Source organism: Syngnathus typhle, linkage group LG16, assembly GCF_033458585.1.
Source record: "Syngnathus typhle isolate RoL2023-S1 ecotype Sweden linkage group LG16, RoL_Styp_1.0, whole genome shotgun sequence".
NCBI lineage: Eukaryota > Metazoa > Chordata > Actinopteri > Syngnathiformes > Syngnathidae > Syngnathus > Syngnathus typhle.
The window spans coordinates 11,784,382-11,801,866 of NC_083753.1; the positions used below are offsets into that span (position 1 = coordinate 11,784,382).

Genomic DNA, 17,485 nt, shown 5'->3' on the forward strand with positions numbered 1-17,485 from the left:
TTGTAAACAAAAGACCCGTGCCGTTCACAATGGCGAATACACCGACGATGACGCAACGATGACGCACAATACACGAGCTCCACTAATGTAGTGTAAAAAACCCCAAAATATTATTATACACATGTATTATATTTATGTATATTACTTTCATATTCGTTTCTGTATTTATGATTACAATTTGGTGATTTATTTATTTGACATAACCTCACCTCACACAACATAATTTGTATGGACTGCGTGAGGATATGGCGCGTTGTTGAAGTCATTCAGTGAGATGTTTTAGGTGATTAGTAATTTATATAATAAAATCAAATTATGAAGGCGGGTTTGCTTGAGGTCAAAATTTAGGAGCAAAACAAAAGACAACTAATGCGATCCGCCATCTTTGTTGTTTACATCCGCCTCGAACGATTTTTGAGTAGGCAACCATAGGGCGCGTTCGGAAATTCACGCCCGTGCAGTTGTGTGTGTTCGAGGAGGCAGCACTTCACTCCCATTAATTTCCGAACGCATAAATGCAAGTAAATTGGAGAGTCTGGGTCTCCCGGTTAAAGATGGCGGCGTGATCTTCACGTTCTGAACTGCCGAAAGACCGGACTAGTGGTTGTGCATATCTATGGGTGCCATTGCTGACCAATCCGAATTCCCACATTTCTGGAATGCAACATTAACGACACCTTCTCCGTCTACTTTACGGCAAATAGAATATGGCGGAGCCTGAAAAACCTTTTGACGAGCCGGAGCTCATAAAGGTATGGGATTCAGCAAGCTTTCACAACTGACACCGTGCCACCGTGCACGGCTATTTGACGGGAAAGTGACTGGCTTAAATGTGTTTGTTACCTCGCTCAGTGTGCACGTATAACGCGATGAAATCACGTTCTACCCATACGTGTGGCGAGCAGCGGTATTTAGCTTGTGCATTCACGCTTAAAAACATCTCTGCAGTGCCTTACATTTTTCTCAAGAGTTGATTAATGTTGAGTTGTCACTATAAATACTTAGTGCCGTTTAATTTTCCTGCAGGGTGCTGTCTTGATTAATTTAGTCAGTTTGATGAAAGAAAAGCCCGCGACTTGATCCGAAAGTGAAATCTATGCAGTTTCACAGCACTTGTAAACAATTGCTAAATTGACTCACTCCGAAAGTGAAATATATATGCAGTTTCATCCCTTCTAAACAATTGCCAAATTGACTCACTAGACAAGTGTTTCCTAACCTTTATTGAGCCGAGATACATATTTTTCATTTCTAAAATCTCAAAGGTTTACACACTTTGCTTTCATCTCTGTGAAAAGCTCCATAAATACAAATTTCCATTAACTACAACACAGGATTAAGATTTGTGTAAGGAAGCAACATTCACATTTATTTTCAACTTTTAATTAATTTTCAAATTGTGTTGCTTCGCAGGAATGGCAGGCGTCCGCCGATCTAAAGCTGTCCCTGTATGGCTACCTGAGGAAATGTGTGCCTCGGATCTTTTGTCACAAGGAGGAATACAAGCCTCAGGAGGAAGAGGAGCAAATGCAGAGACTCCTCCTCCATCCACTAGAGTACTTCCTGTTTGGTGAAGATCCCGATGAAGGTGTCAATAAGCTCAAGCAGGGCAGTTCGTCTTCCCAGCTCTGCGGACGCGTCTTCAAAGAAGGAGAAACTGTTTACTCTTGCAGGTGCTGAAATGATCCCTCAGTCGGTGTTAGACTTTACTGGGAAGGTTTTCCCAACAACATAGATGTAAATAATATTGATCACAGTGGCAATCAGAATATACCATATATCATACCATCAAGCAATATTTGTAACCCACAGGTATGTATTGGATTTGTAGTTGTACATCAGCCCAATGGTTTTTGGTGACTGTTGGTCTCAGTTAAAGTATGAGTTTTTCACATTTTATTAGCATGTTGAGCTTGTGGTTAGCACATCGGTTTCCCAGTTCAGCAGTCTTGGCTCTCCCAGTTTGTATGTTCTTCTCATGCTTGTCAGATTTAATGTGAATTGTGAGTATGAAAGTGTGATATGCACTGTTGTTACTTGAGTACAAACATTTTTAAAAATTAAATAAAATGTTAACTGTACAATCTAAAAAGGCTTATCAATGACGAAATGTTTTTCAACACCTTGCAGGGATTGTGCAATAGATCCCACATGTGTGCTGTGCATGGACTGCTTTCAAGAGAGCGTGCACAAAAGTCATCGTTATAAGGTGGGTGCAAATGTTGACTGCAACTTTCTGCACTTTTCTTCCACAGAAGATTGTAAACATTTGATAAACACAATTTCTTTTTTACACACACTGCAAATAATGCAACAAACTATTTTTCGTCAGCTCGGGAGAATTGGTTCGTGTCTCTGTTACACAATCACATGTAAAGTGTTTGCTATTTTTCCTCAGATGCATGCTTCATCTGGTGGCGGGTTCTGTGACTGTGGAGATGTGGAAGCCTGGAAGATTGGCCCGTATTGCTCCAAACACGACCCGGAGGCAGCCACTGCCATGGAAACGGTGTGTTACATAACAAAGCGGAAAGAAGCACGTCGGAAGGGACATACTTGGCTTTTTCTATCTCGCGGAATCCCAGAATGCTTATTTATATTATACTTATACCTATTATTTTGCTTATGTAAAACTTCAATCATGAAAACTGACTTGTTTGATAAAATGAATGAAATATTGTATCATTGGGGTAAAACAACTCTTAGAATTTCCTAATCTGTGCAGGAATATGTTTGGTAACAATGGCTGTTTTCTTTTTTCTTTTTCTCCCTTCCCTTTTATTTTGCTAAATGGTCCAAGCTGCTGTTTGTCAGGCCTGTGTATCTGATTGCCTTTGTCAAGATCTCGTAACCTTGACTACTCTGCGCCTGTTTCCGTAAATAACAGGTGCCTCCATAATCAGGAGGCATGGCCAGCATCAATTTAGCTCATCGTCTTACATAATGAAACCTTTGCTTTTAAAACCAAAATGCTCGACTGTTTTCCACATGCAGCAGAGGAAACCCACTCATCTTTTCATTGTGTTTACAATATGGATTCCAGTGCTTGTTCTCACACAGTGGCAAGCTGGATGTTTGTTTGACTTGTGTGCTAAATGTTGTATTAGATATTTAGCTTCCCACAGGAATGTTTCCTCTCGTGAGACTTACCAGCAATGTCACAGAGACAGATTTTTCTTTTCCATTAAACAAAATATTCAAAGAGTAAACTTGCTGCTAGTCACGCAGGAAATGAATCCAGGCAATTACTTATGTAAAATAGCACAGGGGGTCCTTGGCCTATGACGTACGTTGTTCAGGTCAACTCAAGGTTTTGAATCGTGTCTAGCAAGCTAGTTTGCCTGCAGCGTGAGAGTTTGTTGTCTTCTTACATCGTCGCCATAGAAACGGAGGTCCATCGTAAACTGGTATTTTTAGAGTCGTATCTTGGGGTGCTCACATTTGACTTTAAATTGTGTTTTCTAGGATGAGAGTACATTGGAGCCAGAATTGTGTGAGCGGAGTGAGATGCTCTTCAGGGTGTTGCTGAACTACTTCACAGACTTCCTCGACTGGGCGGAAGACCGTCAGCTTTTAGCCCCACTCAAACCCGAGTACGGCCCACTTCATCCCACACACACAGACTGCATATGTTGTGTATACAAATCAGCAGCTTCAACCGAGCTTGTCGCCATCCTAACAGAGTATGTCATCGTGTGTGCAGGGAAAAAGACAACACATACTTCTGTGTACTGTACAACGACGAGCACCATTCATACGACCATGTGATCTACACCCTGCAGCGGTCTGTCAACTGTGATCAGGCTGAAGCGCAGAATCACACGGCACTTATTGACAAGGAGGTACAGTGGATGTAAAAACCCCAAAAAGTCTACACACCCCTGGTTTGAACGTGATTGGTTAATCCTCAACCCAGCCACATCCCCAGTTATTGTACAACCACTTTATATATATATATATTCTTTTTTTAAAATACTGTTCCTTTAAAATGTTATATCATTATATATTTGAACGGGGTGTGTAGACTTATTCTCTCCACTGTATGTCTGTTTTATGTCACATTATTTCCAGGCTATGTGACATTTTCATCAACAGCTTTGCAATATCACTGTCTCATTATTCCTTTTAATGCAAGTATGATTTAATTACACTGTACAGGGCCGGCGGACAGTAAAGAGAGGAAGTCTTGCGTCATGTCAGCATGCTAAAGACCTCATCAAGGTAAAAACTTCACATAGACGAATTGTACATATCAATATTTGTACAGGTTTTCAAATATGGTAAAGATGTATTTTTATTTTCCCCAATCAATGCTTTTACATTTTATGTTTGTTTTGCAGTACAACTCGGAGCACATTTCCCTGCAGCCGCTGCGTGTGGAAGTCCTGCAGTCGACCGTCGTGGCTCACCAAACATTCGCCCTGCGTCTCGGCTCCTGGTTTCAGAAGATCATCAGTCATTCGGGTACTGCCACGCATGCACTTTTACTTCAGTGTCAGACAGCAACAGCGCTTCATTGCACGTCATGTGACTCTTATCTTGTGTGCAGTGGGCTTCAGACAGGCTTTCTGCAGAGTGGCATTGGAGCCCAGTACAGAGCAGACCGGCCTCTGCTGCATCAGTAGGCTCATGTTGCTTGATTCCAAACTGTACAAAGGCAGGTATCGCTGACATTTCACAGTCACGCAGCTTCATATTTTGTGATTTCATACACTTATGTGATATTTGTTATTATTTCTTAAAGGAGCACGCAAGATTGTACATGAGCTGATATTCTGTAGCATACTAATGGAGACAGAATCCAAGAGGCTATATGCAATCGAGTTCACAAAGGTAAAATTGTTTTGAACCAAATGTTGGCATATTTTTAGTGTTATAACAAATATGTGGTCTTTTCAGTTGTATAAGGATCTGCAGAATAACTTCATCGAAGATGATCATGAAAGGAGTATTTCTATTACTGCGATGTCTGTTCAGATCTTCACTGTGCCCACGCTGGTGAGTGCACTTTGTAACAGTGACATCATGAAGAGGCTAATGAATTATTTAAAAAAATAAAATAAAAAAAATAAATCTGTCCTGAAAAAGTTAATCTGCTCTTTGTATTTCTTTTCGTCCAACAGGCAAGGTACCTAATTGAAGAAACAAGCGTCATCACAAGGATAGTTAATACAGTCATGGCGCTGTTGCTGGAGCATTTGGATGTTAACAATCGCTTCTTCTTCCTGGGATACAACTCCGACAAGTTCTCCCGCATCCAGGTCATTTTCCATGACCTCAGGTAGTTTGACCCGGTAGCAGTTTTAGCGACATGTTTGTTTCATGTCTGTTCTGACCTGAGTTGTAACCTCTCTCTTAGGTATATTCTGATCAGTAAACCATCCGTGTGGAATTCTAAGCTTCGGAAACAGTTCTTAGAGGGCTTCAATGCCTTTCTAGGTCTTCTCAAATGCATGCAGGTAATTTATTATCACATCTGTTGTGTATGTATCAAGATTGAATGTTGATTTTTTTTGTTTTTAAATGTTGACCCTTGTTCATAGGGTATGGAAGAGGTTGAGCGTCAATTTGGTCAACACATCGCTGTGGAGCCCGAGTGGGAAGCCGGCTTTACGCTTCAGATCCAGCTCCGCCACATTCTGGCTATGTTTCAGGACTGGTGCTCCTCAGATGTGAGCTGCTGTCTATTGTGTCCTACCATCTCCTACTATACTCTTAAGCATCTTTTTTTTTTTTTTTTTAATCACCACAGGATACGATTCTGCTGGAAGCCTTTAGAGATTGCCACAAAGTCTTGCTCCAATGCAACAATCAACCATTCCGCAGGGAAGCAGCTGACCACTACATGTGCAAACAGATCATCCACGTTCGGCCCTATAAAGTGTCTCAGGAGCCTGTCAGCATACATCTACCCCTCTCCAGGCTGCTTGCAGGTGGACGATAACCTTTTGAGTCTGATTCTTTCGGTGTATATTTGACATAAATGTATGCATCTTCTGTGGTCCCTAGGCTTATATGTTCTTAACTGCAAGAACGGGTTATGTGATCAACTCTTTGACAAAGTAAGTTGGAAGGTGCTGATTGATTTTGTTATTCATTGATTTTTAAAACACTATGTAGGGAAAAAAGTAGGTCTGGAAGTTTTAGATTAAATTGTAGTTTCCTCGGATGCGTCTGTTGTTACAGTTGATGTTTTCTCGCTTTATGGCAGGATAGCTCTGACTTTTGCAGCCTGGCTGAGCTTCCTCTGCGTTGTGTAGTGCTGGCTGCACAGGTATCAGCTGAAATGTGGCGCAGGAATGGACTGTCTTTGGTCAGCCAGGTGTGATTTATTTTTGGTTTTTATTATTTTTTTTCCCCACACATTTTTGTAGTTCTTGAAGGTCTAAAATAATTGACACTACTTATTGAGTTGCCTGTTTTTCTCCTATGATTAGGTTTACTATTATCAAGATGTGAAATGCAGAGACGAAATGTATGATAAAGACATCCTTATGCTTCAGGTTGGTTCATTTGTGCTATTGTTTTTTTTTTTTAACACATGTTATATGGTGGGACCATAAGGCGACACTTCAGTCTACAATTGTCATACGGTGTTAAGATTAATTATTTTTTCTGTTGTAATAAAATTATTATTATGAATTTTATTCTCTCACTTCACACTGCAATGTTAAAATGCGTTTTAACCAATGATCAATTTTACTAGGCCTATAAAAGGTTCTCAAGTCTGCACGTTCCCTTCTGCATCTCAGTGATGATTGATTTAAGCCATTTTGAAAATAACTTGCCAAACCCTTTGCAGATAGCTGCTTCCAAAATGGACGCCAACCATTTTCTCATGCTGCTCTTACTAAGATTTGAGCTCTTTAATTTCTTCAATGGAAGTTGTTCCAGCAGAGATCATGTAAGTAAGGCTTCAAAGTCAACATCAGGTGCAACTCTCAACTGTCTGTATTAATGTGGCTACATTTGCAGAATGAATTGTTGCAGTGGAATCAACTGACGGAAGAGATGCTGTATCTCCTCATCATCATAGTTGGTAATGCAACTTTTTGGCTCATAATAGTTGAGGTGATGCTTAACCATGAGGCTAACCAACATAATTGCAGGTGAGCGATACGTCCCCGGTGTCAGTAACGTGACCAAAGAGGACGTGACAATGAGGGAGGTCATCCACCTGCTGTGCATTGAACCCATGGCACACAGTGGCCTGGTCAAAGGCCTGCCGGAGAATGTAGGCCGCATTATCATACAATAAAGGTAATATGCGACAATTAAACATCACATTCTTTGCAGGAAAGCCACGAAACAGGTCTCGAGTCTGTAATCAACAAAGTTGCCACATTCAAGTATGTAACTAACTTCAAATCAACAAGTGATATATATATTTTTTTCCTCAGGGTATTTTCAGCATGTTTTAATTTTTTCCCTTTTGAATATAGGAAACCAGGACTTTCAGGACATGGATTGTATGAGGTGAAAAGGGAGTATTTGGTCCAATTCAACCCATTCTTCTACCATTATTCAAGGTCACAGCACAGCAAGGTAACACGTCTCATTAATACTTCTTTGAAGATGACTTTGGTTGATATCATTCTCTCTTATTCTCTATTCTTTCGTAGGCTGAAGAGTCACAAAAGAAGAGACGTGTTCGCGAGGGCGCCGATAAAGGTGACCGTGTGTCACCTGCACAAGCTCTCTCGCCTATTATTTGTACTGAAGGTTGCCTTTCTGTCTGTTTGTGCTCAGCTCTGCATCCTCCAGTTCCGCCTCCCTTCTGTCCGGCCTTCTCCAGTGTCGTACGCCTCCTCTGCTGTGACATTTTCATCCACATCCTCAGACGTGTGCTGCAGAGGGCAGCTGAGGAAAAATCCACTCACTGGACGGAAATCATGATCCAGCGGGTAAGACAACTAAAGGCTGAGGAAGCCATTTGCTAGGTTTATTATTTTAATTACGTTTGAAACATTTCTCCTGTATCCCACAGGCCCTGCACCTTATTGGGCAGGCTTTGCTTGAAGAAAAAAGCCAGCTGGAGGACAGCGCTTCAGAGGAAGTGACCTTTGATTTCAGCCTGAAGGCTCGAAGTAAGTCAGCTCCTTCCCAGACGTGCAAAACGGAAAGGAGTTTCGTCTTTTCTCTGCAATGTGTGATTTTTGTCTTCCAGGAGTCGGATTGGAACACAGCAAGTCTCTCTTTCTCTTGCTCGGAAAAATTAAGGGCGTTCGCTCGCTTGAAGCCCAAAAAGACATGATCACGTGGTTACTACAGGTTAGTTTACTTCACCAGCTAGTCTGCATTAACAATCGTCTTTTAGTTGCCTTCATTATTTTGTGTTGGTGTCCGTCGCTAGATGTTTGAGATTATCAAGTGCCTCAGAGACAAATCCAATCCAACAACTTCCATGAGTGTGGAAACGAGCAAGCCTGAAGAGGTATCTAACTACTGCAACGTCATTTACATATTCCCTCTTATCAGTGTCTCTTATCAAATTTGGTGCTACAGACTGTTCAGGACAAAGAAAAAGCTGAGCGCAAAAGAAAGGCCGAAGCAGCCAAACTTCACCGACAGAAAATTATGGCCCAGATGTCAGCCATGCAGAAAAATTTCATTGAGTCCAACAAGATGCTTTATGACAACATGCCAGAGAGCGGCACACAGGGAGAGCCTTTTACACCGACAGAAAGGTGAGGAGCTCTGCTTCAAAAACATTCTTCAAGTTGCAATTCCATCAATTCAGTTTGTAATAGTCATATTTCCGGCAGTCCAATGGAACACAAGGAGCTGTGCGTCGCCGTGGGGCCTCATCGAGGGTCCACCCCCACAGAGAGGGAGGTGCTGACCTGCATTCTCTGTCAGGAGGAGCAGGAAGTGGCATCCCGGGCTCCAGCCATGGTACTGACTGCGTGTGTGCAGAGATCCACAGTGTTGACGCAGTGTAGAGGAAAGATGCCCACCAACAGTGGCGACGGTCAGCAGCCATTCACTCACAAGACAAAAAATGTGTATACAAGAAGAGGCATGCATCTTAAAGCCCTTTTGCGTGTGCTTTTTTTTGAAGAAACAGAAACTGTCTACCCATTGTACATGCCTCCTGAACTGGCTGTTGGCACCCACACGGGCAGCTGTGGACACGTCATGCACGCCACATGTTGGCAGAAGTAAGTAAGCCATTGATGAGTGTAGAGATAGGCATAATTATTAGTTGTTGATTCTCGTGACTTTTTCTTATTCTATGGCGTTTGACTATTGTTTTTAAAGTGCTCTGAAATTAAAGTTGAAGGTCATTCACTGTAAATATTAATCACAACATCATTTAATTGAACTCTAATTAAACTCTAAATTTCTAGTTAAGGAAATCTAGTCAAATGCCAATCTTTAGTAAAGAGCACGCCCTCCTCTGTGGTTTTATTTAACTGTGTTCCAATTTTTTCTTTTTTTTTAACTAGATATTTTGAAGCGGTCCAGAACACAACCAGGAACCGCCTCCATGCTGAACTAATTATCGACCTTGAGAATGGGGAGTACTTGTGTCCTCTGTGCAAGTCGCTATGCAACACCGTTATCCCCCTCGTCCCCCTGGAGCCACTCGTATTCAACTAGTGAGTCCGCTCCACATGCTCTGTTAGTACAAGCTTCACATCTGTATTATTTCAATGTTTACATTTTGTTTGTCTTTGCAGTGAAAATGCGGAGATAATCGGTCAACATTTGACCCTGACTCGCTGGCTCCATATTCTTGAGGCTAGGATTAAAGGACTCAAGTCCATCCTGCAGGAAAATGGTGAGAAGACAATTCATATGGACAAAAGTATTGAGACACCAGATTAAAATTCCTCCCGCTTTCCTGCAGATTGCGACATGGAATGCACTAATGACAGCGATGCCGTGTTGTGTGGCGATGGTCAACCGGATTTTCGGGCCATATTGAGTTATGGCGTACAAGAACCGTGAGGAATCCTTTTTTTCTGTATCTTTCCTCTTCTTTTAAACTGTGATCCTGAAAGATTTTTTTCGTAACTGTTTGGTTTTAGGAGGAAGTTCTCAGACAGTATAGCCGAGATGCTGGCTGTGTGCGCCACCACGGTCCATAGAGTCGGACTTCAGACGGCACCTAATGAGCTGTGCCCACGTGTGCCCCTTATGGCCTGGAACACGTGTGCCTTCACTATTCAGGCGATTGGTGTGACTTTTTTTGTTGAAATGCTTTTTTTATATTAACCGTCAATCCTGTTCTCAATGTGAATGTTTTGTCTTCACAGAGAATATATTGCTGGAAGAGGACAAGCCACTCTTTGGATCTTTACAAAATAGACAGGTTGGTGTGCAACACAACTACATTTGTATAATAATATTTCAAGTTTTTTGTTGCATTAAAAGTGAAATGCTACTCTTTTGTAGCTGGCTGGCCTGAAGGCGATTGTTCAGTTTTCTGCAACACAGAGAATTAAAAGCTCCCAGACTGTCATCCAAAACCATTTTGCTGATATTTTTGCAGGTACATCTTTTTACTATGTTTGCATTTTTCATTCGTTTTCTGCATCCTATTTTACATTATGAAATGATCTGAAAATTCCAGTTCTGCATCCGGTCACGAGCAGAAAGAACACACCTTCTATTCTGGAAGTCGACTTCTTCCATCTTCTGGTAAGTGTTCATCCGTGGGAGAAATTTCAGTTGCCATTGTGTCCGTGCCAGTTGAAAATTAAGAATTCTGGTGAGGAGAAAAACCAAGCATCACCCCTGTAAATCAAATCAAGAATGTTTTTACTATCTAGTGATTGTCTATTTTATAAATTGATGAGTGTCGTGTTTGAGTATAAACCTAAAATGCTTGTGTATAAAGCTACACATGCTAATATTAGCTATTATGATCAGTTTGGAATCATTCCAGCTTACCAATCGCATCTTTTTATTCACATGAAATAAATATTCAAAATATACTAAAAGCTGTTTTTGTAACGTGTGTCCTTCCAGGTGGGTTTAGTGTTGTCTTTGCCCTCACTGTACCAAGAGGAAGCTGTAGACTTGCAGCCCTCTGCTGTCAGCTCAGCCTACAACCACCTACACATCCTGCATCTGGTCACAATGGCTCACGTCCTGCAGGTGCTCCTTCTCACAAGAGGTAAACACAACGGAAACATTACCACACAACATGGAATGGTGGGAACATTGTGAAGGTGGCCTTGAACTGAATTCCAAATACTTTTAGCATAGCAACAACAAGGCCATCCCTTTCTGCACGCCCATCACAATGAGTTGAATGGTGTTATAGTATAATTAAGCTTCTTTTTTTTTTTTTAATTATTATTTCTTGCACAGACCTCCCTGTAGTGGTTGGTGACGAGGAAACAGAGGAGGCGAAAGCAGCGGCCGAACTACACGCCGTTGTATCACAACACACCGGAAGGTACATGTAAACAATTATTGTTCTTGAGTGTGTTTGAATCTAAAAAGCCAGGGCTGAACTCTGTCATGCATCCATAAATACCTGATAAGGTTCAAAATCCAAAATATTATATTTACGTAAGCGCTTAGAATAGTAATTTATTTAATAATTATTTAAGTTTTATCATGCTTGGCTTGACATTCAAAGCAGAGGTGGGAGGAGTAAGGTGGCTCAAACTGTTTTTTTAAGCAAGTGGATGGACTACAAATTTATAGCTTGTTAAAAAGGACACAAAGTTAAAACAAATAATAATAGTTAATAGATCTCGGAATTTTTGATTTTTGATTTTTTTCTTCTTTCCAGACTGCTTCCTGATGTGTGTGGCAGCTTTGTGGCCGAAAGAGTGAAGGCGGGAATCAAGTCTTTTCTCCGCTGTACTGCTCTCTTTTTCAGCTGTCTCACAGGGGTTCGTCCTCCGGAGGAGCTTTTTTGTGCTTCTGGTGGGTAGAGACCCAGCAATTTGTTTTTGTCCTCTGTAGAGGAGTTAAGCTGTGTGTATGATTGAAATCATATGTCTGGATATTTGTAAGAGAAACCCACTTTGTTATAATATAATGAATAATCCATGTTGACATTTTGTGTCTATTGCAGTTTCTTCTCAAAGTCAAATGGAGGCAGTCTGCAGCTACTTGGCACTGCCCTCAAATGTCTTCCAGCTCTTCCAGGAACACAGAGACACTGTGGCGCCACTGCTGCATAGGTGGGTGGTTAATGTTCGCAATAATATTTTGATTTTCAATATAAATGACTCGGCAAACTTGTTTTCGCTTTAAGGTGGTGCACCAGCCCAGCAATAACCAAAAGTCTGAGAGGCAAAACTCAAACAGTCAGGTAGTTGATTTGCTCTTTAAATTAGAGTCACACCACGATCCACCTGTTCAGTCAGTAAGTTCTTGCTCTACAGATACCCGAGGAGGAGAAATCAACTGATCGACCTCCCAGACGACTACAGCGCTCTGCTCAATCAAGCCAGCCATTTTCAGTATGCGTAGCAGACCGCCTTCATTCCAAGGGAAAGTTTGATCTTCTGCTTCTCATCTCCTGTGCTTGCCCTCAGATGTCCCAAGTCGGCAGATGACGAGAGGAAGCATCCTACTTTGTGCCTATTCTGTGGCGCTATGCTGTGCTCTCAGAGCTCCTGCTGCCTCAGTCAGCTGGATGGAGAAGATGTGGGCGCCTGCACTGCGCATGCGGCCACCTGTGGCGCAGGAGTGGGCATGTTCCTCAGGTCTGTTTCAAGACCCAAATATTTCTTAGTGCTTCACCCAGTTTTGTTTCCTAATATCATTTGTACCCGCTGACAGGATAAGAGAGTGTGAAATTGTACTGATGGCCAGTAAAACCAGAGGAAGCACATATCCAGCTCCCTATTTGGATGACTACGGCGAGACTGATCCTCATCTCGGGTACGAATCTCTATTGCAGTTGGGTTGGTCATTTTGTAAATGAATCTTTGCATAAAAATGGGTCAGAGGAGCTCACTCACTCAGAAATGGGTCCATCGAGCTTCACTTGAGTGTTAATTTTGGGCTTGCTAAGCATATCAGATATCTTGTCTTAGATATGCTAATCAATGGTTGTTATTTGTGTTTCCAAGGAGGGGCAATCCACTACACCTTTGTCCGGAGCGTTACAGGAAATTGAAGCAGATGTGGCAGCAGCATTGCATACTGGAGGAGATCGCTCGCAGTCTGGAGCTGGTCAACCAGTTGTTTGCTTTTGATTGGCAAATGTTGTGATGTTGGAGCCAGTTGGTCAGAGCAGAGCAAAGCCATCAGAGCTGACTCCCCAACTCCCACCCCCGATGTGCGTATATGTCTTGCGCACGCGCATTAGACGCTTCCTTGGAAGCCCCGGCCTCCTGCTGGAGCTCAGAGAGAGATTAGAGAGAGAAAGCACCAGACAAAGAAGAAAAGGACAGAAAGAAGACAAAAAATGAAGGGTGTGTGGTCGGAGAACAGAGCGCATTAGCCTTGTTTTAATTTGTCATCGCTGAGAATGCAAATACCCTCCTGTCGATAGAGACTCAGACAGAACATTAGATCCACACACCATCACCATCACGTTGCGATGTCAGTTAAATAATGTTTGGAATATCTCAATAGCGTAGCATCTGACAAGAAAACTACCTGATTTCCTTATCTTTTTTTTTTTTTCCTTCCAAATTTTAACTACGGTTCTCTGGAGATTCACGATTACAAATCATTTATCAAGTCAAACTTACAGTGCATGTAAGAAGTATTGACAGCGCTTCACTTTTCCCACTTTGTATGTTACAACTTAATCCCAAATAGAATTTTTTTGTCCTCAAAATTACACACACGACATACCATGACGTTTTTTTGCTAATTTATTCAAATTGAAAATTAAAAGTATTGATGTACATTTGATTTAGTTTTTAATTTTTTTAAATACATTTGCAAAAAAACATTTTAAAAACTTTTTACATTATGAAGGAGTATTGTCTGTTGACTTTCCATGAGGAAAAAATGAATCGATTAAATTTTAGAATGAGTCCGTAACACAAGTATAAGTGAAGCACTGTGAATATTATTTGATGCATTGTTGACACAATAATGTCTGAATGTAATCCTCCCCTGATTAACAAAGCCACTTTTTAACACTGCTTCGAGCAAACAAAAATGATTTCAGTTTATTGGAACACTCATTTATTGTATGTTCCCCTTTGGAAAAAGGGGGTTTAATGTTTGTGCTGTTTGATAGCACAACATAGTAATAAAATCACAAGTCTATCTAATCAATGTCTACTATTTTAACATATATGTACAGTACATAAGCAAATGTGATTTATTGTAGAGTTACATGGTTGTTGATTAATCAAGTTTGAATTCTGAGTTGGTCGAGGCAAGTTCTTGCACTAGAATTAATTACTTTTGTCCTTACAGCCATTCTATACCCTAAAAAGTTCAGTTCCGTTTAATTGGATGCTGGGTGGATGTAAACTTGATACCGATACAATGAAATTAAAAAAAGGCATCACAGTTTCTTTAAGCAGTACATAACCATCCTCCATGGTACAGTAAAATGTTTTATGACTCAAACATTAGAGCATACCCAGATAAATGTTCCTTTTCATGGCGTGTTTAGTGAATTCTAAGGCAAGGCAAGGCCACAGCATCCACAGCCACAATGAACTGTAACCCCTTAAGTGTCAGAGGCAGAATGTTTTTACCCTGTATTAAAAAGGCTTTTGATTGAGTCAGTGTGTTGGAAAATGGTCGCATAATCTGAATTGTCCACCCCAAAAAAACGTTGAACGGATGTGATGCTAAATATGAGCACCTCATCTTTCTTGCCAACATGGTATCTTCCACAGCTCAGACTATTAAAAACTTGCTGGTCAGCTGGTTACAGGTATTTGCTTTGGAGGCACGCTGTCCGGCCCATAGTGAGCTTTGGAAGTGGAGGGTACGTTGATGTTGGGGTCCCCGTTGTTGGCGGTATCCACGTGGTTATTTTTACTGAGGGTCTTGATGATGTTCAGGTTACTTCGAGCTGTTTCAATGAAGCTGTTCTCCAGCAGCCAGCCGTCCGAATCGCACTCGGGGTCTCCAAGTCTCAACATGTTCTCTAAGGATGTCTGGAGGTAACGCACGCCTGTCAACACTGACAGCTAAAACAACACAAGAGGGTCATTAATTGCAATCCAAGATGGTTGAGCAAACAAGAGGATCCCATTTTATTTATGACGTCTTGGATGATTCAAAACTGACCTCAAAGAGCCAAGTGATGAGGACAGTGAGGCCGATGGACTGCACGATGCCGCTGTAGTGGTCCAAGAGAGCCTGGTGACACCCTTTGGTCCACAGGTTGAGCTGCTCTGTTTGGTGGTCATAGTTGAAGTGGGCCGAGTTGTTGCTAACCTGCTGCTGGATGCACGGCCGCGGGGAGTTGATGTTGCAACAGCTGAAGGGGACGCCGTCCATCAGGTACTTGCCTTCCACGTTGCTCCTCAGGCGACTATGTACATGAAACAGGGTGAGATCCGAGGTTCAGTGTCCTGTAGCTGCACTGGGGTGCTTAATGTTAGCTTGGTTACTTACTCAGCCACATCTTTGTGAGACATGTCCAGGTAGCGGTTGCTGATCCATTGGATTCGGGACCAGTCTGTGTAAGCCTTGTTGCCGCAGCACTGGAACTCTATCTGTAGCATGTCCACGGCACGCTTCAGGAAGCATCGTCCCGGTGTGTCCGTGTCCTTGTAGTACTTCATGGCCTTGCTCAGGCCTTCTCTCAGGGACTCATCCAGCTCCCAGTGCATGGTGTAGCACATGAGAGCCCCCACCAGCACGCAGAAGGTGAAGAAGAAGGTACATACAATGTAGGGCAGCATGATTAGCTTCCAGCGGAGGAACTTGGCCGTGTCGACGCAGTCATAGCAGATCTTCCCGCCCAGGAAGTTAATGGCACAGGCAATGAGGCCGACAGATATGAGCATGTTAGGGACGTACTGAATGTCCGTGTCGGCCATCAGCTCCCACCGCTTGTTGAGCTCCACCTTTAGGAAGAGGCCCAGGCTGAAGAGGATCACGCCTGTCACCACTGAGATCCAATTTAGGATCCAAAGGACCTGAGCTAGTTTGTCCCTCTTGGTCTTGGTAAAGGTCACTTTCAAAACAGCCATTGTTTATAACTCCTGTTTTTCCTGTGGATGGATTAAGGTAGTAAGTCAGGAAGAGAAGGTGGGAAGGGTCCCTTCATAAGCAGCTTAGCCTGCTTGTGTTCACGCTATTCATTGAGCATTTTATATATTAGACATATATATTGTACATATACGTATATACATGCTCTGAATACCAACATTACCAAATACTAAAGCACTCTATACTTTAGGAACGACAAAGCACCTTACAGTAGGATGAGTTGTTTCAAAAAAAAAACATCGAGTGATAAGCTGCCGGTTGTCATGTCCACTTACCGTAACCTTAGCGATTAATGGAGAGGCTCAAGCAATTTTTCCATCATCTTTTTCTTCTTGTCTTCCAGGCTTGCTCAAATGAAGCAAGGAATTGTAATAGTAGTAGTAAACAGACATGTTGTTTAAAGGCAGCCACAAGGACTAGTAGCCAAGCAATGACCCTCCTCCTAATCCCCTTTAATCATTATTCAACCCTGCTCTGACAGGGATTTGCACCTACCTTCTGCTACCTGTGCAATTTTGACTGTCCTAGCTCTGGGGAAAGTAATGACTGGGATGTGTGTAGTGTTTGTGTGCATGCACATTCTATTGTAGTATTTTTGTCCCCTAAATCAGGGGTGTCAAACTAATTTTTTGGGCAGGCCGCTTTGTCGTCATAGCTTCTTTCGGAGGGCCATTATGACTGTCAACCCAAATAAATGTATGAGCACCTCATATTATATACAATATAAGCTACAAAACAAACTGACAAATAACTCATTTTCAAATCAGACAAGTAAAAACTGGCCAAATATAAAATAACATATTTTTAAAAGTGAAGACAATTTGTAATTCTAGACACAAATTTGATGCACAATTTGTCTTCGCGGGCCACATAAAATGATGTGGCGGGCCGTATCTGGGCCTTGAGTTTGATACTTGTGCTGTATTGTATAACTTACAAAGTTTTTTCCCAGATATTGTGGCCTCTTAACTAACAGCTATCATTGTCCCCAAATAACTGTGCCTTCCACTAGAATAAATTAAAACCTTGTAGTGTTTTCTTCTATTTTAATAACACCACTCAGCCAACCAGATTTGCCTCGTTCTTTTTGCAGCTTTATTTTACACTCATCCAGGTACAAATTGGACTCAACCACATCAGGTAAAACAGCGGATACTCAAGAATTTCACACACTACAGTCCCGTTTAAAATAAAGAAAAATACATGTCATTACTTCATGCGATAGATACTGTGGATGGAAAACCAAAGCCCGAAACGATGCCACGTGGTTGCTGTGGATAACGAGTTAGACCCGCCATTAAAAAAAACTGTTAACCTAAAAAAATTGTCGAATTTGGCTCGTTTAAAACAAAACACGGTCCTTTTATGTTGT

At 41.8% G+C, this 17,485-nt stretch overlaps 2 protein-coding genes across 5 annotated transcripts; one reads left to right on the plus strand and one right to left on the minus strand.

Moving 5' to 3' along the window:
- The first annotated feature begins 379 nt into the window (after nt 1-379).
- Nucleotides 380-14,207, plus strand: ubr1 (ubiquitin protein ligase E3 component n-recognin 1). Of its 4 annotated transcripts, none has more exons than XM_061300557.1 (47): nt 381-752; nt 1,414-1,666; nt 2,124-2,209; nt 2,399-2,509; nt 3,466-3,593; nt 3,704-3,842; nt 4,159-4,221; nt 4,341-4,464; nt 4,550-4,657; nt 4,745-4,833; nt 4,900-4,998; nt 5,124-5,281; nt 5,360-5,459; nt 5,544-5,672; nt 5,753-5,933; nt 6,010-6,062; nt 6,212-6,322; nt 6,438-6,503; nt 6,803-6,904; nt 6,976-7,039; nt 7,110-7,234; nt 7,297-7,349; nt 7,443-7,545; nt 7,623-7,671; nt 7,750-7,904; nt 7,988-8,087; nt 8,168-8,271; nt 8,354-8,434; nt 8,506-8,687; nt 8,766-8,971; nt 9,068-9,161; nt 9,450-9,602; nt 9,684-9,784; nt 9,854-9,950; nt 10,035-10,183; nt 10,263-10,318; nt 10,402-10,498; nt 10,580-10,647; nt 10,978-11,125; nt 11,323-11,410; nt 11,753-11,889; nt 12,041-12,149; nt 12,224-12,280; nt 12,354-12,431; nt 12,507-12,677; nt 12,754-12,855; nt 13,047-14,207. In XM_061300557.1, the coding sequence occupies exons 1-47, from the start codon at nt 708-710 to the stop codon at nt 13,186-13,188; spliced, it is 5,214 nt and encodes a 1,737-aa protein (XP_061156541.1). In that variant the 5' UTR covers nt 381-707; the 3' UTR covers nt 13,189-14,207. The 4 variants fall into 4 exon arrangements, with proteins under 4 accessions (XP_061156539.1, XP_061156541.1, XP_061156538.1 ...); XM_061300556.1 differs by having other exon boundaries at nt 382-752; nt 9,062-9,161; XM_061300555.1 differs by having other exon boundaries at nt 380-752; nt 7,623-7,904.
- Nucleotides 13,907-16,094, minus strand: prph2la (peripherin 2-like a). Its single transcript, XM_061300559.1, has 3 exons — nt 15,514-16,094; nt 15,184-15,430; nt 13,907-15,083 (listed from the first exon to the last, which is right to left on the minus strand). Exons 1-3 carry the CDS (start codon nt 16,092-16,094, stop codon nt 14,811-14,813), a joined length of 1,101 nt encoding a protein of 366 aa, XP_061156543.1. The 3' UTR covers nt 13,907-14,810.
- Between the last annotated feature and the right edge of the window lie 1,391 nt (nt 16,095-17,485).